A 25614-nucleotide genomic window follows, 5' to 3' on the forward strand; every position below is an offset into this window, starting at 1 on the left:
CTTTCATTTAAATGGAAATTTTGTTAAAAGCTAGAATATCCCATGTAGGTTGTCCTAAGTCCTTGAACTTTAAATGATCTACTTAATGTAGGCAATGTTGAAATTTGGATTTCTCATCCTACAGCAAACTTTTTCTTAAAGTGTTACTTAATTTAAGTATGCAGAAACCACATAATAATTTATAGACACAATTGAAACTACACTTTGTTAGAACATGACAGTTCAACATAACACACTTCTAATGAAACAGTTTAATTGTTCCATAAATCCTTCAGTTATTGATTAGTCATATGGAAAACATTTTGACCATTTCTTATCATAATTATTTCATCCAAATTTGTTTTTATAGGGTTATCTAAAATAAGTTCTGCACCTATCCTACAATTCTGGAAGCTTTAATATATGGCATCACTGAAGCCGATAGACAACCTAGACACATACTGAAATACTTAACAAAAATGTATCGTCAGGTGATGTGTGTTTACATAATTGTAGATGATTAGAGCATTATTTTCTAAGTTTACAGATTTACATACTATAATAACACTTTATAATGTAAAAAACATATTAATTTGATTTAAATCATTTTATTTACTACTTCACAATTATTCGATTAATTTATTATATATTCCTATAATAAATACCACAGAACTTATAATCCAGGATTAGAACGGCCCACAGAAAATAGTTCCATGGCCTAATTAATGTGCCCATTAGGATAAATGGGATATTAGATCCCATTAATATTATATTCATTTATTTATTTTATATGTAATTTCAAAATCTAAGTTACTTTGCTAGAAATTATTTTGCTCAAGTTTGTACAATATATTAGATACAAAGCAGAATAAATTTTTTAATTTCTTCAAATCAGAAAATTAAAATTATTTACTAATTAGTAAATTAAAGACCATAGGCTACAGACCCATCAGTTGGATATGTAGGTGTGTGTGTATGTGCACATGCACACACAAGCATAAATTGTATGCATATACAAGCATAAATTACTATAGCACTGAGTGATTTAATGATAGAACATTCTGTAAATACTATTTGAATGTATTATTAATAATCATTGTTGCGATGTCGCAACAATAGATTTTAGAGCAAGGGTGGACTGTATATGTTCATAGGTGATGAATGAAGACAATACCTTGTTGATTACTGAAGAGAATTGTTTAATTGTATGCCATCTTGGTGGTTTAAAATAATCTTGTAAATCTTAACTTTAGAGATAGCAAACATAAGTTAAATAAAACTTAAAATAATGTTCATGTGAACAAGAATTGAGAGAGTCCATCTGGACACGACCGTCTAGGGTCAGGTATGAGTGTAAACTGGTTTAGAAGATGCTAAGTACAGTACTCGAGGGAGCAGCTTGTGATGTAGAGTGGTGTGATGATCTGGTGACCATAGTTTGCTGTGGGCACCCTAGTCGCTGCTAGGTTTCAGCATCCGATGGCAAGAGGGGGTGAAAACATAACACTCATTTAAAGTAATTTTCAAGTACATATGTGTTTTTTATCCACTTCAGACATATAACGTTACTGAATATTATCTGAATATGATACATAACATTACAGGATTATATGGCCTTTCATTCATGAGGACCACATTCCATCCTGTCCAGACTGATGTACAATCAAAAACTTTGTGGGTTTTGGCTGAACCGCAAAATCAATGAAATAAAATAGAATTTCCTTAATTCTTAAGAGTAAAACTTACTCAAAAATATAACTAATATAATACTAACTGCCATATGAGAATTAATTGAAATATTAACATATACAAATTAATAATATACAAATACATATTAATATAAATAAATTTAAAAGTATGATAAAATAATATATGTTAATAGCTGAATTAATACAGTAACTGACATATGTAGGATAATATGCTTAGCACAGTGATTAATTATAAAATAAAAACACGTTATAACACAACAGACAATGAAATTATCATGATTGTGATATTGTACAGTGGCATCCTGATGATAATACAAGGCATGAAAAATAAGACAAACATTACAAATAATTTTTTATCTTCTACCTACTGTGACCAGATAAGATTGCCCAACTATTTCAGAGCTATTTGATCTTAAAAAAAAAACATTACTGACAAATGTTTGACAATATTGTAGAATTGTTACTAAAGCAGGGGACAAGTTGACCAAGAAAGAATCCTAGTTTATTTCTACTCTATTATAATATTCAAAAACGTGCATACACTTCACAACTTGCTTTAAATATTACAACTTACTAAGCCTGTATTCTAGAATCCATTATAGTAAATTTTTGACAAACCCTTGTACAGCAGCATTAACATGTTTTATAGAACAATAAGAACTTATACAATTCTATAAAAATAACCTATATAAACAATTTTGAAGTTTGATTTAGGAAGTCTGGTAACAGTAATCACGATCACAATCAACAAATATAAAAATTTTAATTGAAATTTGATAAGAGAAATTAGTTTTTTTTTTGTAATAAAACATTTAAATCAATAAATGTGTCACATACTTACTACAATACAAAAAATATTCACAAAAAACTGAAAAATGGATAGGAATCATTATATTAATTTTAAAATATTTAGGAATTATTTTATCAAATATAAAATGAAAAGGATTAAAAAATAAATGAATAGAACTTTAATATTATTTAATTAAAAAAAGAAAAATAAATAAACAATTATTAATTTATTATCTAATATATCTTTTAAACTTTTCCTTTAGTGTCTTTATCTTTTTCTTTAGTATCTTTATCTTTTTCTTTATTATCTTTATCTTTTTCTTTATCTTTATCTTTATCCTTTTTATCTTTATCTTCATCTTTAGGTTTTTCATCTTTTTTACCTTCCTTCTTTTCAGCATCACGATTACTAAGTTTATTGTTAATAAGGTTATGTAATGCAATAATAGAACGTATTAATGCAGCCAGATAAACAACTAACATTTGGTCATTTGTTTTAACGTAAAGAGAATCAACAAAATTTCCATGACCAATATCAGGAAGAAGATTAAATATGTCTTGTAACTGATATACTATCTGGTGATTCATTGGAAGTTTCCCTTCCACAACCTGTAAAAAAAAAGCAATATATATATATAATTTTAGAAAAATATTATATTCATAATAATATTATTTATTGCTTTAGATTCATTTTTAAACTTAAAAATTTGTTGAACGTAAAAGAACAGTGAAGAAAAGTATCATAAAAAATTACAGCCTAGAACATGAGACCTCAAACCAAAATATAACAAAAACAAATGTTTATCTATAGACTGAGTTAAAAATAAAATCTTTTAATTTTTCTGGATTAATTTAAATAGTAAATACTGTTAAAAAACAAATAATATAGTAATTTACTTTCATATGATTTTTTTTTATTACTATTGCTAACAAAAATTAATTCTACCACTATAGTGTGATTTATGAAAAATCACACCCCCACCCCAAAAAATGCTCTAAACTATGACTATGTTGTGACATCACAGGTGACAAGTAGAATTAATTTTTGCTAGCAATAGCAGTAACTAAAATCATATGAAAACATATTACTAAATTATTTGAACATTATTGATGAAAGCATTTTGAAATGTTTTTATTTTTTCATTAATATTTACTTTCCCCTCTAGCACTGTCGGAGCTATAGCTTTAGAAGAGAAAGTACTGTAATCAGTCCAGTTTGAATATATGCGGTTTACACTGGATCTTGTTGTTTTAACCACCTATGGAACCCAAAAAACCAGATGGAAATTTTCCAGATGTTAATGTTTGTGTATACATGTGTGTGTTCAGTGTTGGCCTCTAAATAACCTCATCATCTCCAGAACTACTGGACTGACTTTTACCAAACTTGGTCAGGTTACTTCTATACATGGGGCATTGATGCCATTAAATTTTCAAGTTAAAAAGTCAAGGGGATGAGGCTGTAGAGCAAGGTCACCTTCATTATCTTGAGATTTCGCCTAATGAAGGTCATATTTTTCTTAGGCACAATTGTTACAATTAAAAAAAAACGATGTTTGCAAAAACCTTTTTAGCAAAATCACACCCCCACCTCAAAAAATTCTCTAAACTACTGTTATGTTGTGACATCACAAGTGAGCAGTAGAATTAAATAAATGAATAATATTTAAAGTGTAAAAATAATTCGGTCTGGCTTGATCTCAAACTTGATCGCCTGGTTGACTCAGTACCTGGTGCATTAAGCCTTGCGGCTACATCAATCTGCCGACCGTACAAGCGAAATTTGTTCTATGTAAGTTGTGAAATTACATTAGTTTAATTAGTGCCGACCATTGCCGCTAGGACCATCACACCCACCTGAATTAAATAACCCGCCTCACTCACCCAATTACGCGTGAACACTTTAGTTAGAATTATTGACTTCAGTAAACAAAAAAATAATATATTTAAATAAAATGATAAATAATTAAAAATATTTGTGTGTAAGCCGTGCATCAGAAACAACCCACAGTTGTCAACTGTGTTGTGAGCTTTTTTTCATAACAAAAACAGCACTTGTCACCTGAATTTAAATGAATGTTATATGCACACCCATAGTTAAAAGTATTGACTACTACCATAAAAACAAAACAAATAATAACAATTTTAAATTACTACCAATTTACAGAGTGAAATTTAATGATGACTACACACAAGTAAGATAGTACAGTTCAGTTTGTAGTACTGGACTCATGGATGTTCTTTTAAATCACATCTGTTAAAATTAAGTAATAATCAGCAAATTTTTGTCAAAAAATGAAGAATTGGCAAGGTCTAAGAAAAACAGGGAACTTCCTTACATATTTAACTGAAGCTATGAAAATCTGGTACAAAATATTATATGTAAAAGTAAAGTAATACTGTATTATATAGTGTGTTATGTATACAGTTCAACTCATTTTTTATATGTACAACATTTTTAATAATTTTACTTTAATAAAATGATGGTCTGGATCATAAAAAAAACACAGGTCTACAAAAATAACTGCATTAGCAGTCAAAATATCTTATTAGGTAGATGTGTATAATGCTGAAAAATATAACATTTTCAGGGTCAATACATAATTGCACTTGGCCAGCATAATTTTTTGGCAATATTTAACTATAAAAAAAGTGGTTATAACACAGAATAAAATATGGAGTAATTTAAAATGACAGACTCAATTTCTTAACTGTATTCCAAATTAAGAACTAATGACAAGTGTAAAGTACATTACATTCGATAATACCCACAATAAAGTTTACAGATACAATTTATAAATGCTCAATATGATCACCCTCCACCTACACAGCACACATCTAAGCAGCAGCTGAACTTGTCCCACACTCAAGGAAGCATATCTTGTGTTACTGAGATTACCGCAGCTGTGATACAGTTCCATAGGTCGGCCAGATTTGTTGGTAGTGGAGGGTCAATGTTAAATCAGACACGAAATGCATTCTGCACTACATTTGCTGAATGTGATCTGTCAACTCAAGAACACAGAAAACCTTGTGTTTGGCTGTAGCCATCTTACTCACAACTGACATGTAATGGCGGCACAAGCACTCTAACAGTCATTTACGCAACAACATGTGCTCTAACAATGTTATTCAAAACTTTCAGACCTACTCTCTCAACTACTATGTAGATCAGTCAGATACAAAGTATAGTTCAGGAAATATAGAGTTACTAAATTTAGTCTTATCATTTAGAATTAGCCTGTTTATCGTTCTAAATCTTAAATCCTTCATTAAAAAATAAATAATTACCCTAATAAAAAACATTAAACAATTTAAAAAAACATTAAATTGTTGTAACCAAAGAAAAAATGTACATTTTTGAAAAATTAAAAAACTGACACATTTAGATATGCCTATGAAATTTCATAGGTTTGAAATTTCTATATATAATAATATTATTCATTTTACCTTCAAACCCAGATCATCATAAACGTTTATGGAACTTCTGCAACCTAGCACCTTACTTTTATAAAAAAATCTAAAGATGAATAAAAACTATACAAAATTAGAATCAATAAATAACATAAAATGATGCTTAGAAAATCAGTGAAATATAATCCAAAAAAAAAAAACAACCTACTTAATCACAATATTGGAAACATCTCAAGCTGAATAAACTCGTACTATAAATAATATCGTTCAATAAAAAAATTTACATTAGAAATGCTATGTATTAGACTAGCTCTTTAAAATAAATTGTACAGCATTACTCAAATGTAATACTTACAAACCTTATACATACAAGTATAAGCTGAAAGTAAATGGTTCATTAAAATAGTAATAACGCACAATAAACTGTAAGACAGTAGTATCTGCAAATCATTGTTATTTATTTAACAAACCTGATTGAGATAGTCACGCATATCTTGTAATTGCAAATGAAGTCCTTTCAGTCCCATAAGTTGATTAGTAATTCGCTGGGATAATGTGCCAACAGTTGTATCCTTAATATCTCTCAACAGATGTTCTACACCAATCTCCTCAGCTTCTTCAGCTCCAATTTCACTCATTACATGTTCAAATGTTTTCGATGTAGGTGAGCCATCCTGCAATTTTGAAGTTAATACAAAAATCAAGGCAGAATTAAGACATAAGTAAAAAAATAAGTTGCCTTACATAACACCCAGCAAATATTTATTTACACCAATAAACGTTGAGGAAGTTTATAATCAAAACTTAAGTTTGTGTACACACAAAATAAAAAATTTGTTAAATATTTTCTACACAAATACATATTCATAATAGTTTCAGCAAAACCAATTAACAAATAGCAACTGCTTTCAAAATTGTCCACGCTAAGATGAACTATCATCAAACAAACATTTTGTAAAAACACTAACTTGCTTGCTCATAAACAGATAAAGATAAAACCTTCATTTTATTATTACAATATTATATTTCTTTATTTATAATATTTAATTTTAATATTCATTTATTGAATAATAAAACCAACATCACTAAATAAAAAATTTATATTAATAAATAAATAAAAATAAAATTGCTTATTGATAATAAAGAAAAATGTTGATATAACAAATCTTTATTACACAGATCTTAACATTTATATACATGTGTATTATGGCAAAGGTGGATATTTCTGAACAGGAACAAGTAGAAAAAAAATTTTAAACAATCGGTGTATAACAGAATAACTAAAACTAAATTTTCTTTGCAATCTGAAAAATTTACATTTAGATCACTTAAGATGGGCTGATCCGAAAAATTACCATATTTTTTTCATTGGTCATACCAACAAAGCAGCAATATCATATGCAAATTGGAAAGTTGTTCTCAATAAATTATTATTACATCTAGTACTGAGTGTCTGGGATCTGCCAACAATCATCTGCTGCCACATATATTCTAACACCATATTCAAAATATGCTTACCTAAAAGTAGACATAAACCTAAAGTTCTTTTTTTAAGTAATATTTCTGACTCTAATACACTGATGTTACCAAATTACAATTAGTAATTATTTCTGTATTAAATATATAGCAACATTAAATTCATGAACAACTGTACTTACAAAAAAAAAAAATTAGACATTAAATACTATAGCAGCATATCATAATTAATAGTACATTATTGCTACAGAAATAAAATGTAATAAATACAATTAATCCCTAGGTGAGGTTTATCCAATAAATTCCTAAGTTTCAAAATGAAGTCACTAGCAAACATTATAACATAGTAGCAAAACTAGGATTATCTATTGATTCAAAAAGTTGTGTCTGATTATATTTGTATAAGCAATAAACCCTTTGAAAATATTTACATAATTGTGAAAATATTTAATGGAGACTGTTTAAAATGTTTAAATAGTTTTTGGAAAAAAACTGCTTTTGACATAAGAACCAATTCTGAATAACCAAAATTTATGAAATGAATGCTAAAGATAGAGAAGTCGTTCAATGTAATCACTGTTTAATATCATATTGAAATACTGAAATGTTTTGGAAGGCATTCAGAAAACTATTGTTCATGTAGAAAAACTGTAGTATAAAGCAATGGACAATCGAATAGATTTTACTGCAGAATTTTTTTTTTAAATTTCATAAATTTACCAGAGCAATCACTTAAAATGCTGAAGCATGAGAGTACAAATAATTTGATTCCCCATTAAAAACAAAATAAATAAATAAATAATAGTACTATTTTGTAATGAATATGCACATTTTTTAGACATTTCTAATCTTTCATCTAACTTAAAATAATTAATGTATTTAAAAACATATATATATATATATATATATAAATTTTTAACAACTTAATAAAACGATTGATTAAAAAATTAAAATTAAAACTTACATCATGTATTTCTTCAACAACTCTGTATGCTTCAGTTGGAAGGCCAAGATCCTTAGGTTTAGCATCAATGATTACAAGTACACAGTTTGGGCAGTATCTACGAATTAATTCATTGATAGCAACATCATTCTGATGCAATTTTGGGCCAGTATGATACCAACCTACAACTTTTTCACGAGCTAAAAAACAAAATTAGATTATCAAAATTGTGTAATGATTACAACAAATTATTCAATCATACAAAATAATCTCACAATTATTCAATATAACATAAAACCTTCCTTATACATACTGGTTAGAGAGTAATATAATTCCAATCAACATTTCACAATGAACATATTTTTAAAACTAAAACATTTCAGAACATCATTCCAAAATATTCCTTCCTTCTCCCAAATCATGACTAAATAAAATATAAATCATCCCAATAGGAAAATATATTCATGTTCTTTAGCCATATTATAAAATATTTTATTAATCATCTTTGACTACAATGCTGATATTTTTAGAACATGAGGCACCATTTGGCTTTACTTTTTTTGAAAATAAATACAACTAAGCATTTAAAATGAACAATGAATACTACTTCATAATTTCAGAGAACACTCTTTCTTGGAGGTGATATCAACTAGCCTCCAAGATTGTGTAAAGTGACACAATTAACAGTAAGGTACACACCATCAACCTACCACACAGCCATAAGCTTACTAATTCATAATTATGCTCAAATGTGAATGAAAATTTTGATAAAAGGTTGGCTAAGTAAAAAAATGATGGGCACAGAGGTCATTTGTCTGATGTTTTTATTTAATACATTATTTTAACATTGTACTACTAGTTGAAATAGATAAAAAGTTTTCTAAATATAAACTTTTTTTTTTAATCTGCTAACTATTGAAAAAAATGTTAGAGAAGTAGCGCCTTCATGTTTTACATTTTAATCTGCAATTTTCATTATGAAAAATGCCAACTGATAACATAGAATCAAAATTTTTTTGGAAATACTAAGGTTTGAGATTATCTTCAACATAATGTTTGTACTCTGTAGTATAATAATATAAATTACACATATGCTTTTGCACATAAGAGTACACACCATAACACTTTCTTAACTGCAACATACAAGAGGACATTCAAATACATAAATTGCTCTAGAAAACAGTTCACTTAATCAATGTGTCATTTTTTCACTTTTCAACATAACCTCCAGCTACATTAATATACTCTCCCATTTCTGAATCAACTTTTTTATCCCTGCTGCTTTGTTTTGACATCAAAGCCAACATGTAAGAACCCTTACCAATGTTTTCCCTCCACAGATATTTGTGTCTTTTAACTTATTGAAATGACCTTGGTGTGTGTGTATGAGCGCAGATGCATTACTATTTAATTAAGAATCAAGAACAAACAAATAATTATTAAACTTACCATTTACTTTTTTGAACATGCCATACATATTTTCTAGGTAATCATGATCAAGAAACCAAACTGACTTTTCCTTATCATCCTCATCAAATGGAACTGAAAAGGAAATATATTCTAATCAGTTTACAATGAATAAATTCAAACTACTGCAAAAAAAATATGATAGAAGTGTTAAATAATTACTTAAAGTCAAAATCTGAATTGAGATCGGCTAAACTAGAGTATATCAGACTAGGAAAAACTAGCAGCAACATCTAGAAATTTATTAAGTTGTCATACATACCTCACCCCGAATTTTTCACGAAAGATTCAAGAACAATATTTTACAGGTACATTTTTATTACTTATACTTAAGCAAAAATGTGTAAATTTGCATAACTTTACACTGTTTTATTTGTATTTTTGTGTTCAGCATTATATTAAATATTTTATCCCCCGTGTGGTCAGCTCATTTTCAAATGATGCTGAATTGACAAAGATCTGAACCTTGCTTGCATCTAGCTATATTCAACATTTTTAGTGCAATAGTGATGTAAACTTTTTATGCCTTCTATACTCCAAAATAGATAATTCTAAAACACTTAAAAGATTTATATCTAAAAAACCTTTGCAGGAAATTCTAAATTTCAATTTAATGATAAATAAAATTACCTCCTACGTAAATTTAAATTACTGTGTCCTTGATAAATTTAGATTATTAGTGTATTTGCTACTTATAATTTAATATATACTTAGATATTGTCAGTAATGAACGCCTACACTGTTCAACCACCACAAAGTTAAAATCTAAAGTGGAGGAGTATTGCACACTCATAATTTACTGTTTTGCTTGTCTTTATCGATATGTGGAAAAACTTTTAACAGATAATGACATGGCCTAATGTAGTTTATAATGAATATGACACCACATAAACAAAGACCACAGTGTACAACGAAAATGAATTACCTGCAAAACTGTTGGAAACATCCAGAACACCACCAGGTCTCCAGCATCCAAGTAATACTCCTACAACACGTTTTTGATTTTCAATTCTACCCATTCGATTGAAATGATCAACAACACTTAACAAAACCAATGGATGGACCACTACTTTATTTGTCTGAACTTCGAGGCTAGGCATTGTCTTTAGAACTAATTGTAATTACAATAACAACAAGAAGTTAAATAAAAAATAACTGCTTCAAATAAAACGTACAGAAAATAAAAATGTCAACTAATACATTCCAACCTAAACAGTTTTCACGAATGTGCTTGTAACGTTATAACTTCTTTTCTTCTTCTTTTTTGACAGATGACTAAGTGAATATCTTAAAATACATTGTGTCATAGACTAAGTATATTAAAATAAATTTATTTATAAATATTTTAAACTGGCAGTGATATAAATTGAACAATTAAAAAATGAATCATTGAAGAACTTACGCATCTGTTAATAAATTATTTTGAAAGATCTAAGGCGTTGGCCTTTTTACAATGTTGGCTGCTTTGTTTAATGATGACAGTTTTGGCGGCAATCACACATTTCTATTTGATGGTAAATAAAGAGGTTAAGTTTAAGATATTAATTTAATATCAAGGCAGGAGATATTTATTTAATTTAAGTGTTTGTGTTTTGTTTTCAATGAGTGTTATTTTTTTGTTGGTTTAAAAAAAATGTATTAATTTATACTTAATATAGTTTTTCTTTAACCTTTAAATTAATAAATTTGTAGAACTGACATTTTCTACAATGGATTTCAGACGTAAAAGAATTATAAAGTCTGAACTTGGAGGAACTGTTTCAGAAATATATCCTCATGATTTGCAGTTTTATAGAATTCCTCCTACTGGGGAAATATCTCTCGAAGAATTTGATGAGTTTGCAGTGGAAAGATTACAGGGTGAGATTTTTATTTACTTTTATTAAGAATGCTTTTCATTAAGTCTATTTTCTGTTTATAAATACCATTGGAATTTTGTTTGTATATATTTTAAACATAATTTGCTGTGATGCATGTAGCTTGTATTCATTTACATATGTTTTGAATAAAATAACTGATTATGAAAGTCTGACTAGTATTGGAAATCAAACCTTCAATCACTATATAAGATTAAACCTACTTCTTTAATTCATGTATATTTAATGATTTCAATTATATATTTTTTTTACTTAAAACATATTGTAATTTGTTTGAGCTGATTCCTGTTGTACAACAGCAGAGAGATAAAGAACTAGTATGTGTGTATAATGTTGAAATTCAGTTGCATCATGAATTTTTTGTACCTATTATATTGATGAAAAAAAATTATTCATAATTAAAATTAATAAATGACCAGTAAAAGAAGTACATTCTCAGTTTAACCCAATATTTTTTTTATCTAGAGCTATAATAGAAAATTGATTTTTATTGGTTTAACAATTTCTTGCTTGAGAACAGTAAATAATTCTGGAGTTATAAAGTAATTTTTTAATGAAAATATATTTTGTGCTGCTAGATAAGATACAAATGTACAACAAAATCCAGTGTACTGTTTAAATCTATAAGGTTCCTCAGCCATCAGTTTTTTCTTTTGAGTATATAGTGTTTTATTAATGAGATCTTAAAAAACAGTTCTATTTTGCCATGAAAATCCCTTGCCAGGAATAGAATCCAGGGAGTTTAGTTTAATAGTCAGTGATGATACTGACTGACTCATTAATAATCAAGAGCTGAGTCTTTATTTTCCACTAGTTAAGTGACAGATTACTTTATTACACCATCGCCTGTAACCAAAACAGTTTCTTTATGAAATAATACACCCTCATTTTTAATAAGAATTATGGGTGTAAATCTGGACGAGTGAAATTATATGTATTAATAGTAATAGGTATGAAGGCGAATGTTTTTATTTTATACCTATTTGTTCATGAAACAGCATTTTAAAATTATTGAGCATTTTTTTATTTTACACTAATGAAATTGAATTTGTTAACAGTTTTAAGAATTGTTGAACTAGTTTATGTACGTGAAGGTGGAGGTAATATGGATGAAATTAAGAAAGGAGTCTTGTCAGAACTGAAAAAGTTTCCAGAATTAAAATCATTTGTCAAATTAGTAAGTATTGGTTTTAATATTTCTTAATTTTTGCATGAATTAATTTTTATGGATTAATTATTTTTTTAAATGGTTAGGGACTGGTAGAACTTAAAATAGTTGTGGAATTATCGTATTTATTCGAGTACCCCCCGCACTTTTTTTCTTAGAATTGGAGAGAAAAAATAAGGGTGCTGGGCTTACTTAAGACATAGCCTTTAGCCAGGATAATTTATGTAAAGTAAACGTTTTCTTAGAAGTACCTAAATTCAATGACAAAATATAGTTACATTAGGCTTTCATTTTTCAATACTGGATGCCCCTTATACAGAATACATCCTTAATTATTAACATCCTGTTCATATTATCGATAGGAACGAAGTTACGGTATTTTTATAAAACTGATTCATTCTGCATAGGCTGCATCCGGTTCTAATGACATTACAGTTACAGTATCAGTTACCCATCATCGTCTTGTCTAGTCTCCATAGTCATTGTACTGTTTGTATGTGTGGACGGTTATGTGCATTTTATCTGTTTAGTTTATCTTGTAAAGTTTAATACAGTGATTTATTTTAATTACGTCATTAAAATGAGTACAAAAGGACAGCGTCTACGATCTTTTACAGTAAATGAAAAACTGCGCGTTATAGAAGAGGCTGAAAAAATTGGAAATCGGGTAGCAGGAAGAAAATTTGACGTAGATGAAAGCTGCATTTGAGACTGGCGTTAAGAAGAAACAACTTCTGATGAAAGGCACTGATAATAATTATTTTTCGTGGCTTAAAACCAAAATACACAAACGTAGAAAACAAATTGTATGACTTTGTTATGGAAAAAAGGAAATGCGGTTATGCTGTCACGACAGAATTGTGTCAATCATATGCTCGTGAAATCGCTAAATCATTGAATAAAGTTGATTTTAAAGCAAGCCGTGGATGGATAACACGATTTTTTTTCACGAAATCGTCAGTTTGTCAATAAGACGAAAGACGACCATATCTCAACGACTTCCAGACGCTTCTGAACAAAAAATATTACATTTTCACAAATACGTAATAAATCTTAGAAAAGATAAAGGCTAATTGGTTTCTCAAATAGGAAACGCTGATCAAACCCCCGTATATTTTGAAATGCCATTTAACAAAACCGTAAACAATAAAGGTGAAAAAAGTGTTACGATTCGCACTGGTGATAATGAAAAACAAAGATGTAGTGTTATGCTTTGCATTATTTCTGATGAATCAAAATTACCTCCATACATTGTTTTTAAAATAAAAACTCTTCCTACCGTACAGGTAAATGGAGTTATTATCAGAGCACAGGAATCAGGTTGGATGGACGAAAACTTAATTTTAGATTGGATCAGGTGTGTATGGCAAAAGCGATCAGGAGATTTACTTAATAAAAAAAATACTGGTATGCTAGTAATGGATAGTTTTCGGGGGCATACGACTGATAAAGTGAAAGACATTTTAAAGAAGGGTATGACAGATCAAGTAATAATTCCAGGCAGATTGACATCTCTATTGCAACCACTAGATGTCAGCATTAAAAACTGTTCAAATCTGCATTAAAACAACTGTACAGTAAATGATGAAAATTTCTTTCTCACGCCTACAGGAAGAATCAAACGCCCAGATTTTAACCAGATTTGTGTTTGGATAAAAGATGCGTTGGGAAGGTATTTCCATGAAATTAGTAAGTTAAAGTTTTAAAAAATACGGAATATCTAATGAGCTTGATAGTAGTGAAGACAAATCACCTTTGACAGAGCGACGTGGAGACTACCGGTAACTCTTCTACAGACATTGACAGTGATTAATTAAAAATAAAATCCCATATTAAAAAGTGTATTGAAATGATCCTTTTCAACATGATACTTTCTTTTCGTTTTACTGGCCTACTGATTCTGAACTAAACTAGTACTTACGATAATTAATTATTAGTATTGTAATTTAAATGAACGAATTAAGTGCTTTCTGAATATTTTCGTATTTTTTATCATATCTGTTGTACTTTAAAATACCGGTGTATACTTGATTTTTTTTTTTAGATTTTCGGTCCGGAAAATCGTGGTGCGGGGCTTATTCATGGGCGGGGGTACTCGAATAAATACGGTAGGTTTTTTTTTTAGTAAAAAAGAAAGTTATTTTAGTTTTATTCAGTGTAGCAAAATAGCTATTCTGCTATACGAGTACAGCAGTGGTAACACCTGTGTTATATATTAACAGCTTAGTTATATCAGTAAGAATTAATTGGAAGCAGGGATCATTTGTGAATGATACCTCAGAACATAAATCTTTTCTGTTGGTCTTTGTAACTTTGAGACTGGCTGGTTCTAATTTTGATTTCTTATTTACTTGCTACATTGTGTGAAATATGTTTAATAAACTTTCACAAGCTAGGAGTATGGTATTAACAAAACCTTCTCTACAAAAGGAAAATCAGAAAATTATTTAAATTTATATTTCATTCATAATTTTATTATTGAAAATAAAGCAAACTTTTTTTTTTTGTGAACATTCAAGATAGTATTTACTTGCAAAAATACCTCATTTCAGTAAATGCCTCATTTACTTTGCTGTTAATCTTTCTTCATTTTTCTCTCTATGTTTAATACTTTTGCACTTAGATCTCTGCTTCATCATAATATATGAATATATAAATTTTAGATTAAAAATACAGTTAAAAAGTTAAAATGTAGAGAGATGTGTTTAAAATCTTAGTCACTGATATACAATTTATAAAATGCAATTTTATATAACTATATTTTCTATCTGTAACTAAGATTTTAATCATACCACTGTATTTTTATTTTTTAATCGTGCTTATAATCCAACATTTATATATTCATGTGCTCTGATGAAGCATAAATCAACTTGAAAACACTAAACATAGAGGAAGAAATAATTATAAGCAAATTAAAATACAGAGTGATTCAAAGAAACGGGAAATTTTAAAAATTAAATAACGTTAATGAAACTTTTTTTTAGAAAATGAATTTTATTTCATGTAATTGTACAAATGTTGCCATTTTAAGATACATACATTTTAGTTTATTTTTTAAAGATGACATCTTGCAGGGGACCTCCTCTTTTACGTAAACAATCACGAAATCTCTTCGTTAAATTGTTCATGATTTGACGTAACATCTCAACTGGAATTTCCGCAATTGCATCTCGGATCTTTGCCTTCAGTTCTTCCGTTGTAGCAGGTCTACTGTGGAACACTTTGCTTTTAAGGTGACCTCACAAAAAGTAATCGCAAGCTGAGAGATCAGGCCATCTAATGTCACCACTTCGTGAAATGACACATTGTCCAAACAATCGGCGTACAGCTGCCATCGATATCCGTGCAGTATGTGACGTTGCTCCGTCTTGTTGAAACCAGGCTGTGTTAAGAATTTTGTTATTCCACAACAAAGGTTTCAAGCACGGCTACGTAACGAGCCGACGTCACTGTAATCGCAAGACCGTTGTCATCCTCAAAAAAAAATAAGGGCCTATAACACCGTAAGATGACATAGCAGACCACACGGTCAGTTTCTGGCTGTGTAACGGACGCTGGTGTAGCTGCGTAGGATTTTCTTGTGCCCAGTATCTGAAATTTTGCTTATTAACAAATTCACTGAGGTGGAAATGCGCTTCGTCTGACATCCACAGTTCGTGAACAAACTCTTCGTTATCATTTATCTTCTGAAGCATTACATTACAGAATTGTGCTCGCACAACCGCATCGTTCGGTTTCAGTTCCTGGACGATCTGCAACTTGTATGGATTGAATTGCAAGTCCTTCACTAACATTCTTCGAACACTTGAACTATGCAATTGTAAAGATGCTGAGAGACGACGGATTGACCTATGTGGACTTCGTGTGATAGCATCTTGTAAAGCTTGAACATTCTGTGGTGTACGGACGGTTCGTTCACGGCCTGGAGGTTTCTTTTTCATTGCCGAACCAGTTTCCTCAAAATTAGATATCCATGTTTTAATTGCATGTGCTGATGGAACACGGTCGTGCCGTCCCAGATTAAAATGACGGCGAAATTCTCTACGCGCTCTCCCTACACACTGCCATTGTTTTTGTAAAACGCTTTGATACCAATTGCACGTTCCGCACCACTACAAGGATCCATGACAACTAAATGGCAGGTTAGGTTAGAGAGGCTGGCGCCACTTATCAAGTGGTACCAATCGCCCACGGCTACCAACACAACTTTCAAAATTTCCCGTTTCTTTGAATCGCCCTTTATTAGTATCCAGTTCTTAGAATAGAAATAGGATGATCTTACTAATATGCATGTACCATTATTCAGAAATGTGTTTTTCTATATTGTATTTAAAATTGATTATTACATTTATTGTACAATAATGAATGTATTTATTTTAGTTTCTGATTTATCTATATTATGGCAGTAAGTTGGTTTATTAAATCTACAATTGTGCAATTAAATAAATAGTGAATTTATATTAAAAATTTGTTTTGCATCTAATGATAAAAATTAATCATAATCAGTTAAATAAATTCCAGAGCACTATTTTGAATTAATTGGTTAGTTTTTGCTTTAGTTGGAACAACTTTGATTAAACAACCCTACTTTAGCATATGTTTCATAAAATTTATGAAAACATTTAATAGAATGGTTTAAAAAATTTGGATGATCACTAAATAAAAGTAAAGTAGATTTTGATTAATAAAGTTGGATAATACAAGTTGATAAACACCCTGACATTTTTAATCTACAGTATTAGACAAGTAATGGATTAAATATAACTGTGTAAAAAAAATATTCATTTTTACCTTTTATTTATGCGTATTCTAAATAACTGAAAAATAATTTTATCAAGCATTTAATACAAATAACATTTCTTAAAATTGTTGTAACTCTACTGGCTAAAATGTATTTATTTAGACCTTACTACCCAAGGCTTACTTCCCAGTTGCAGTTGCTGTTTTATTTATTTGATTCAAACATACAACCTTCTGGTTGAAAGGCAAAGACGCTACACTTTACCTAGGAAGTCAGCAACCTTCATGTTCTTCATATGTTTGGTTGTTTTAGCCTGAAAAATTATATAAGATGTTCCATTCATCTAAATTTTTGTTTATGAAAGCATTTTTCAGTGCTTGTACTAATTCATTTTTTCAGTTTCTTGTTATGTAATTTAATTTAGGGGTATATCTGGGGAATAACAACAGTGATTACTACTGTTTACCATGATTTATAACATATAGTATACAAGAAACTGAAATGAAGATAAAAAATCTGGTACTTCATAGCAGTGTCATTTAATTCAGATGTGAAGTAGGAATGCTTCTTCTGCTAGGAAAATGACAGGAAGAGGAAAAATATAATTAATTTCTTAAATTCCTTTGTATTAACTCTAAACAAGTATAAATTCATGAAAACTGTTTCTCATAAATAAATTTCAGGTATAAAAATTATTGTGCACAGTGAAAAATGTAATAGCTGTGGGGTTTTCTATAAAATTTCAAGTCATTTTAAGTTAATTTTAAAACCTAATTCAAATTTTAGACATACAGGTTTAGGTTTTGTTTTTTAATAAGTTTTATTTTACTGCTTCCATTCAGAATAAATAACTTTATAAAAATGTTTAACTAGCTCCATCACTCTTTGGATCTTAATTTATTTTTTATTATTCAGATTAAATTACGTATGATCATATTTTATTTTTTTATTTGAAAATTGAATTGTAATCTCAACATATTGCATGACTTATGTTGTTGGGGTTAAATTTGTTGTTAAAGATGTTGACCCCTTGTAAACTCACATTCTTAAGCAATTTTTAACTGACTTCAAAAAAGGGGGAGGTTATCAGTTCAACTAGTTTTTGTTTTTTTTTTAATGTACATTACACAATATCTCTGATGTTAGTTAGTTAACCGATTTTGATAATTTTTTTTTAATCGAAAGTGTATACTTTCAGAATGTTCCCATAGGAATTTTAATTAAATCCGATGAAAATCTTAGGAAAAATACAAAAACTGAACAGTTCAACACCCTTAGCCGCTGACTGCTTGCACTAGTACCATTTTGTTCTACTCCCTGTATAACTAGGATATTAATAACAGTCTATATTATCGTTGTTTAGTCTCCATGGAAATATTCATGGTATTTCTTTCTCTATTTTTCTTCCTTAAACAATCATTCCTTTGTTTTCCCCTTGGCTAATTTCCTCTAAACTCCATATAAATATTTATCCTACATTTAAATTTATAGAAAATGGTGAAAAAAGTGAATTATCCCTAATTGCAAAATTATAATATAAATATTTAAATTATACAATTATAAATTCTAATTTTGCAAGATTAGATAAATATTCATACAACAAATTCCCAACCGACATCACTCTGTATGAAGCAAGTTAAATATTATAAATTTGCAATAAATAATATTCTTCATTTTTAAATCGGGCTCCCACAAGCCTTGTCTAAATGTCTACATGCATAAATGAAACCTGTAAATCGGATAGATTACACAACCTCATCATTTCTGTCAGGCTTTCTCATCATGTGGTCTATTTAGTAACTTATTTGGGTTCAAATCAAATAAGGCGATGCCATCTTAAGTTTTAACTCGACTAAGAGTCACATAATCATCACCTTGGCAAAATTTTCCTTGCAGAGGTCTATCACTGCCCTGTCACTTGGAATGTTGTACAGACTGGTGAAATGACTCTGCAACCATCAACATCTTTCATTCTAAGACTAATACTCTTGTCATCAAATTTTATGAGTACAGCTTCGGTAACTCTTCTTCCTCGTATGTCAAGCTGAGGCAGTGAGAACATTGCTCTTGTGTTCGTTTGACTAATGTTTATGTATTAAACTGCCACTATGAGCATGACTCTCCAATTTTATTCTGTAAGAATTGACTTGTATGTTCTCATCGGTGAGAGTCTACATTCTTGTTGTTAAGAAGTCTACAGAAATATTCATGGCAATTCTTTTTCTATTTTTCTTAAACAATCATTCTTTTGTCTGCAACTTTCTTTTAAACATAAAAAAATTTTCCTTTAAAAAAAATTTGAGCAGTTTGTTTAGTAGGCCTACTCATATTTTAATTATATTAATAATATATATATATATATTATTATTTTTAAACTTATCTATTAAATATATATATATATATATATATTTAGATTTACTAGATATCACTAAGAATTAAAAGTAAAAACAAAAACCGACTTCAAGAAATGATAGTACTAAAAAGTTTCAAATAATTATATTTTTATTAACTAAAGTAAAAGTATTTGCAACAAATCATTATTTTTGAAGTCAGTGCCAGCCAACAAAGGTTAAATAAAAAAAAAAAACCATGATCTGTATGATACAAATCCTACTTCAAACAATGCAAAATTGGTAATAGAAGTTTTAAAATATAATACTGCAATAAAATGCAAAATACTAAAATATGATATAAGATTACTTTATAGATGCTTAGGTAAATATCACCAAGCCTATTAGTGACCTGCCTCAGCCTTAGAAAACTCAAGATGAGGTATGATTGTGAGAGGCTCTCTCTTGTATGCTCTTGAGATCCCACTTTACTTGTGGGAATCCTGTTTTAGCCGCCTAGCAGTCAGTTGAGGTACTAACTTTATATTTAATTTGTGTTGGCTGGCACAGACTTCAAAAGTAGTTATTTATTGTAAATACTTTTACTTTAGTTAATAAATAAAAATATAATTATTTGTAACCTTTTAGTACTATTTTTTTTTTCTTGTGTACTTTATGTAGAATTAAACTCTGTTCTTTTTTATTTGTAATTTTAATTAATCAAATTTTTTTCTGTTTTAATGTAAAAAATGTTTTGTGTTCATTATTTTAACAATAAATTTATAACTATATGATTTAAAGAGAGAGGTAACTATGTGATTAGTAATTTAAAACAGAAATTAATGTGAAGAATAAATAAATGCTTTCTGTAATTTAAAAGATACAGATTATAAATATATTAAGATTAAATTAGAAGTTGACCTTATGAATTGAACAAAGCAGCAACCAACCGAAATTTTTTTGTGTATAATATCTATTTATTCATGTTACAAAATCAGGATGACTTTAGTAATAGTTAGAGATAATAATATAAAACTACTAACCATTATTAGCCCATTATTTGCCAAATTTCTTTTTTTTCTTCTAGAATTACTTGAATTTCACAACCATTTTTCCTTATAGGCTGTTTAGACACTGTGAAAGAAATTTTGAAATTTTAGTTTCCTAAGTGGAGAAAAACCCTGTCCTCAAATGAGGACAATGGTAAGAAAGGATGATATTTAATGTCATTTAGAAATCAACAAAAAACTTTATAAAATCATTCTTTTTTCACTTTCTAAACATGTTTTTATTTTTTTTTAAATGTAATCAGTTTTAATCATGAATATTTAAAATATATATATTACTAAATTAATTTTTATATGTATATATTTATTACTAAATTTCTTGTTTTTATCAAAACAGTAATCAAAAGTTCCCTTGTTTTTTTTTTTAATCTTTCTGAGGCTTGATAGAACAGTTTTTGAGTCTATTAGCTTGTATTGTTCCAGTGCATCAGAAGCCCAAGCCTCTGAATTCTCACGTAAGGTTGAAAGATGTGAAAAGAATTATCATAATAAACTTCATAACTCAGAGTATATTCAACAACGAGCAACAGCTTTCAACAACATTCAAGCCCAATCGAGTTTTATTTCCTAAACTTTCCTTCCCGCATTAAAAATCAAAACTAAAACAATAGGCACTTATGCTACACACACTCCAATATTTATACCCAAATTGGTTTCCCTCTGATAAATTGGTTATTGGAATGTTTACCAAGTACTGCAGTAAATAAAAATAATGTATTCAGTAAATAAAAATAATTCATATCAAGTCAGTAAGCAAAAAATCTAGTTAACAAAAATGTAATACAAAATGACTTTGGTTGGTGGTCCATAGAAAGTCATTGTGGTGGTCAAATACTGCACTAACTCAATAGCACTTCTTAGCACTGTCCTCATTTGAAGACAACACATTTCGTTATAGTAATGTGCGCCATTCGTATATTTTTATTTCATAAGTTAACCGGTAGAGTGTAAAGTAATGTATTAAAACTAATATTGCTCACACTTCAAGCAAAAAGAATAAAAGATTACACAAAAAAAAAATCATAACAATGCTTGAAGTCAAAATAATGATTATTTTTTAACCAAAATAATAACATTATTTTTTTTTTAGTAAAAAAAAATTTTGTGAATCATATGTGTTATTTTACTAAAATAATTAAACTAAAATAATTTTGTGATAAGTAACATCTGCTATATATGCTTTAGGTAAAGTTGCTTACTGCGCCACTATACTTGGTCTCAAGCAGTCATAGTTATAGATAATTTACTGTATACCTAAAAGTTAAAAATTTTGCCTAGGTGTAGCTAACTAATAATTTATGAACTAATTTATTACTGATATTGCTGATTTCCTAACTAGATCAATGCCAGTGGTTGTAACCAGACTGAAGCAGATGTTGCGGTGCGCCGTCGTGATCATATATCTCATTTTATTTTACGTCTTGCTTATTGTCGAACTGAAGATCTTAGAAGATGGTTCTTAAAACGTGAATTGGAGTTATTTCGTTTACGTTGGTTTTCTCTAACAAGTGAAGGAAAAAATAAATTTCTTCAAATTAATGGTCTTAATTATAAATCAGTAAGTTTAAGATAACTTTACAGGATTAATTAATTTTCATTAAAAACTTAGTTTCATTGTTTACTAGTGTTTGCATTTGTCCTTGATAGATATAATTTACTTTTTAAGTAACTCATTGTTGCTGTTTATTGTACATTCATGAATTTTTAAAAGATTTATCCAAGGGAACTTATATTCATTTGAAAGAAATTAACTCTTTTGTTTAACTTATCCATTTTTGGAGAATTAGAAGCAGATTAATTTACTAGAGTTGTAATTGTTACGTGCATATGAAATCATTATATGAAATAGATGAGTTACAGTATTTTTGAAATTTTTCTGTTTATTTTTTCCTGTTTGTAGTGCTTTATGAAACACTTTCTGTTAGCTATGGGATATATTGCAACTAATCAGTAATATCAAAGGTATTGTAATTAATATTTGTTACTCCATCAAATTAGATTATCTTGCAAAACTAATAAATAAGCTGTGTTGATTTAAATCACTGAATGCCATTGGTGTATGCAACTAATTGTAGAGAAATTTATTAGAAATGTTTGAATTTAGTTTAGTTTCAGATTAATAATTAGGAACTTTATTAGAAATTAATTTTTATGAAGTAAAAATTCAAAATTCAGGTTTTTTTTAGTTTTTAGCATGTCGGAGAGTTCTGCTACATTTGAATGACACAGCCATTCCTCAAATTTTTTAACAAATATTGCAATCATGTTTAAAGTTAGAATATTAATCATATATCTGTATCTTGGTGATAAAAGGGCCAAAATGAAAAATGTGCTTTTACTCTATTCTACCCTTTCAAGTTACATTCAAACAAAATCCAATGTCTTCAACTACTAAAAGTTGTTTAGTGCTAAATGAGCTAAAGTAAACATTGTCCCTCTTAGCATCACACATAACATAGATATGTGCAGCTTGATGCCACACACACATACATATACACATACACATACACACATGTCTGTATTCCACTGATTATATTGTACTATTATTAAAAAGTATCTTCTATAGCGTTAATGACTATATTATAAATGATAATTAAATTTTTGCTATACCAGTGATAACCTGCTTTCCTTCAAAAATTCTTGTTTTGTACTAACTCATTTGATTTGAACAAACATATTTTGAAAACAAAAAAAGATTTTAAATTAAAAAAGGAAATGATGGTGTTCACATATAATGATATATTTGAAATTTAGAACTCTTGTACATCTAAAAATAATTTGAGAAATTGGTAAAAACAAGAATAACTTCATTGTTGTTTTACTTTATGTGCAGATGTAAATGAATAGAGTTAAATAAATTTGTTATTTAGACAAAAAAGTAAATTCAAAATTATTTAATAACGTTGGAGTATTACACCAGTTAAATATATTCAAAAATATTGAGGTGGAACCAGTATTCTTCATAAAAATTCTTATAATGATTTAAGTAGATGAAACTCCCAAAATTTTCTGAATTGGTGTGCAGTCTACACAGGTCTTTTTTTATGGAGGTACCCCATTTATGGGTGCCAAAGCAGTGTCAGATTTGCTAACAGGTTCCTCAAGATGTTACAGAAAATGGTATGAATTCCAGGACACTACCAACTAAACCTCCACCCCTGGGAAACCGCTAATAAAGCATTACTTCAGAAGGGGGGGGGGTAGGCACTCACATGCATTCAGTCTCCACAAGCAAACATCATCCATACCAGACCACTACACACACACACACACACACACACACACACACACTGCAAACCACAAATACCTAAAGGAAGAAGACATCCAGAAAAATATCAAACTTGACAGGTACTAAGACGTACCACACACATTTATACATTCATACACTCAAGCCAACACAAGACAAGCGCACAACATTCATGAAGACATGGCCATAAGTCATAACTTATCCACCAAAACACTCAACAGTTAATTCAATTTCCATAATCTCACCCAGAGTACATAACCAAAAACTTGCCATCTAACACACACAAAACTCAACTACTTGCCAACTTATTACTTACCCACACAACCATCAGCCATAATCACTAAAAACGTGAGTAATGCCCTCAGGCACCGGGAGCGGAGTGTTCACAGCCTCACCACACCAAAACAACCCCCCTCATGCTTGAGAGGGCCCCCAAGGCATTCAGCCGCAGACCTGTCCAACGCAGCACCCTCTGACACCTCATTCCCTTGCAGGCCACGCCAATGATAGCCATCTTTTATGAGTTTTTTCTGTGTTTCTAAGTTTTTCTAAAACTTTCCTATTATAATTTGCAGTAATAGTCCACTGCTTCACATCCTGAAGCATTATCTGCTGAAAATCCTGAGATCTGAACATGTCCACCCTATCCAGGGCATTCAGCATGCACCTCCATGCATCCTGGAACCTCGTACAACAGAAGAAGACATGGTACAGAGTTTCCTCCACATCGCAGACCGAACAGCAGTCAGTACAGTCAAGAGCAAACCTAAAAATATACAGCCCCTCTTGAGATCGTATGATAAGCTGCCAAAATCCAGAGGCAGCATCTCCTATGCAGCAGAGCAAGTATTCCCATATACCCTTTTTACCTACACAGGTGTAGTAGTAGTCAATATAAATTGTCTCACTTCTGCTAAATTTTAAAAACAAACTGATATCTATCAATCTTTTAACTGAAAAAATAAATAATTATTTTCAGATAATTTTTAATTAATTATTTCTTTTGTTTTATTAAATTTATAGATAGTCCATTTATACTGTAATAATAAGGAAATGCTGAAAAACTAATTTCAACTTTTTTTTTTTGATAACATAACTGAAAGATCAAAAGTTTTTTTTTAACATTATAAAGAAATAGTTGATATTTTTATTATTAAGTCATACGTTGACTACATGACACTTATCCACACACTGCACAGCTCAGTAAGTGATTGACCAGTGACATTTATCAACGTTGACCTTCCAAAAAATTATTAATTTTCCTGTTACTAATGTGAAAACTACCTGATTTATCACACAGTAATTTACTTGTCTAATTGGATATTTTCTATGTTTCTTCATAACTAGTGTTTCACATCTGCTGCAAAGAAACGTAAACAATATGAAAGATTTATTGTTTTAGAATTT

General features: G+C 29.3%; 2 protein-coding genes across 3 annotated transcripts in view; one reads left to right on the forward strand and one right to left on the reverse strand.

Annotated features, from left to right (window-relative positions):
• Positions 1–2649: 2649 nt before the first annotated feature.
• Rpn8 (regulatory particle non-ATPase 8) lies at positions 2650–11042 on the reverse strand. The gene is made up of 5 exons (XM_075356275.1): positions 10703–11042; positions 9760–9852; positions 8332–8510; positions 6362–6565; positions 2650–3086 (listed from the first exon to the last, which is right to left on the reverse strand). Exons 1-5 carry the CDS (start codon positions 10875–10877, stop codon positions 2724–2726), a joined length of 1014 nt encoding a protein of 337 aa, XP_075212390.1. The 5' UTR covers positions 10878–11042; the 3' UTR covers positions 2650–2723.
• A 179-nt stretch (positions 11043–11221) lies between these two features.
• Positions 11222–25614, forward strand: part of LOC142319234 (DNA primase large subunit-like) — a 29835-nt gene continuing 15442 nt past the window's right edge. The window contains exons 1-4 of one of the 2 annotated variants that reach the window (XM_075356274.1): positions 11222–11291; positions 11498–11637; positions 12713–12831; positions 22300–22518. In XM_075356274.1, the coding sequence (XP_075212389.1) occupies positions 12760–12831; positions 22300–22518 (291 nt within the window). In that variant the 5' untranslated portion in view covers positions 11222–11291; positions 11498–11637; positions 12713–12759. The other variant, XM_075356273.1, reaches the window with a different exon arrangement.

The sequence above is a fragment of the Lycorma delicatula genome, chromosome 2 (genome assembly GCF_047948215.1).
Source record: "Lycorma delicatula isolate Av1 chromosome 2, ASM4794821v1, whole genome shotgun sequence".
NCBI classification, from domain to species: Eukaryota; Metazoa; Arthropoda; class Insecta; order Hemiptera; family Fulgoridae; genus Lycorma; species Lycorma delicatula.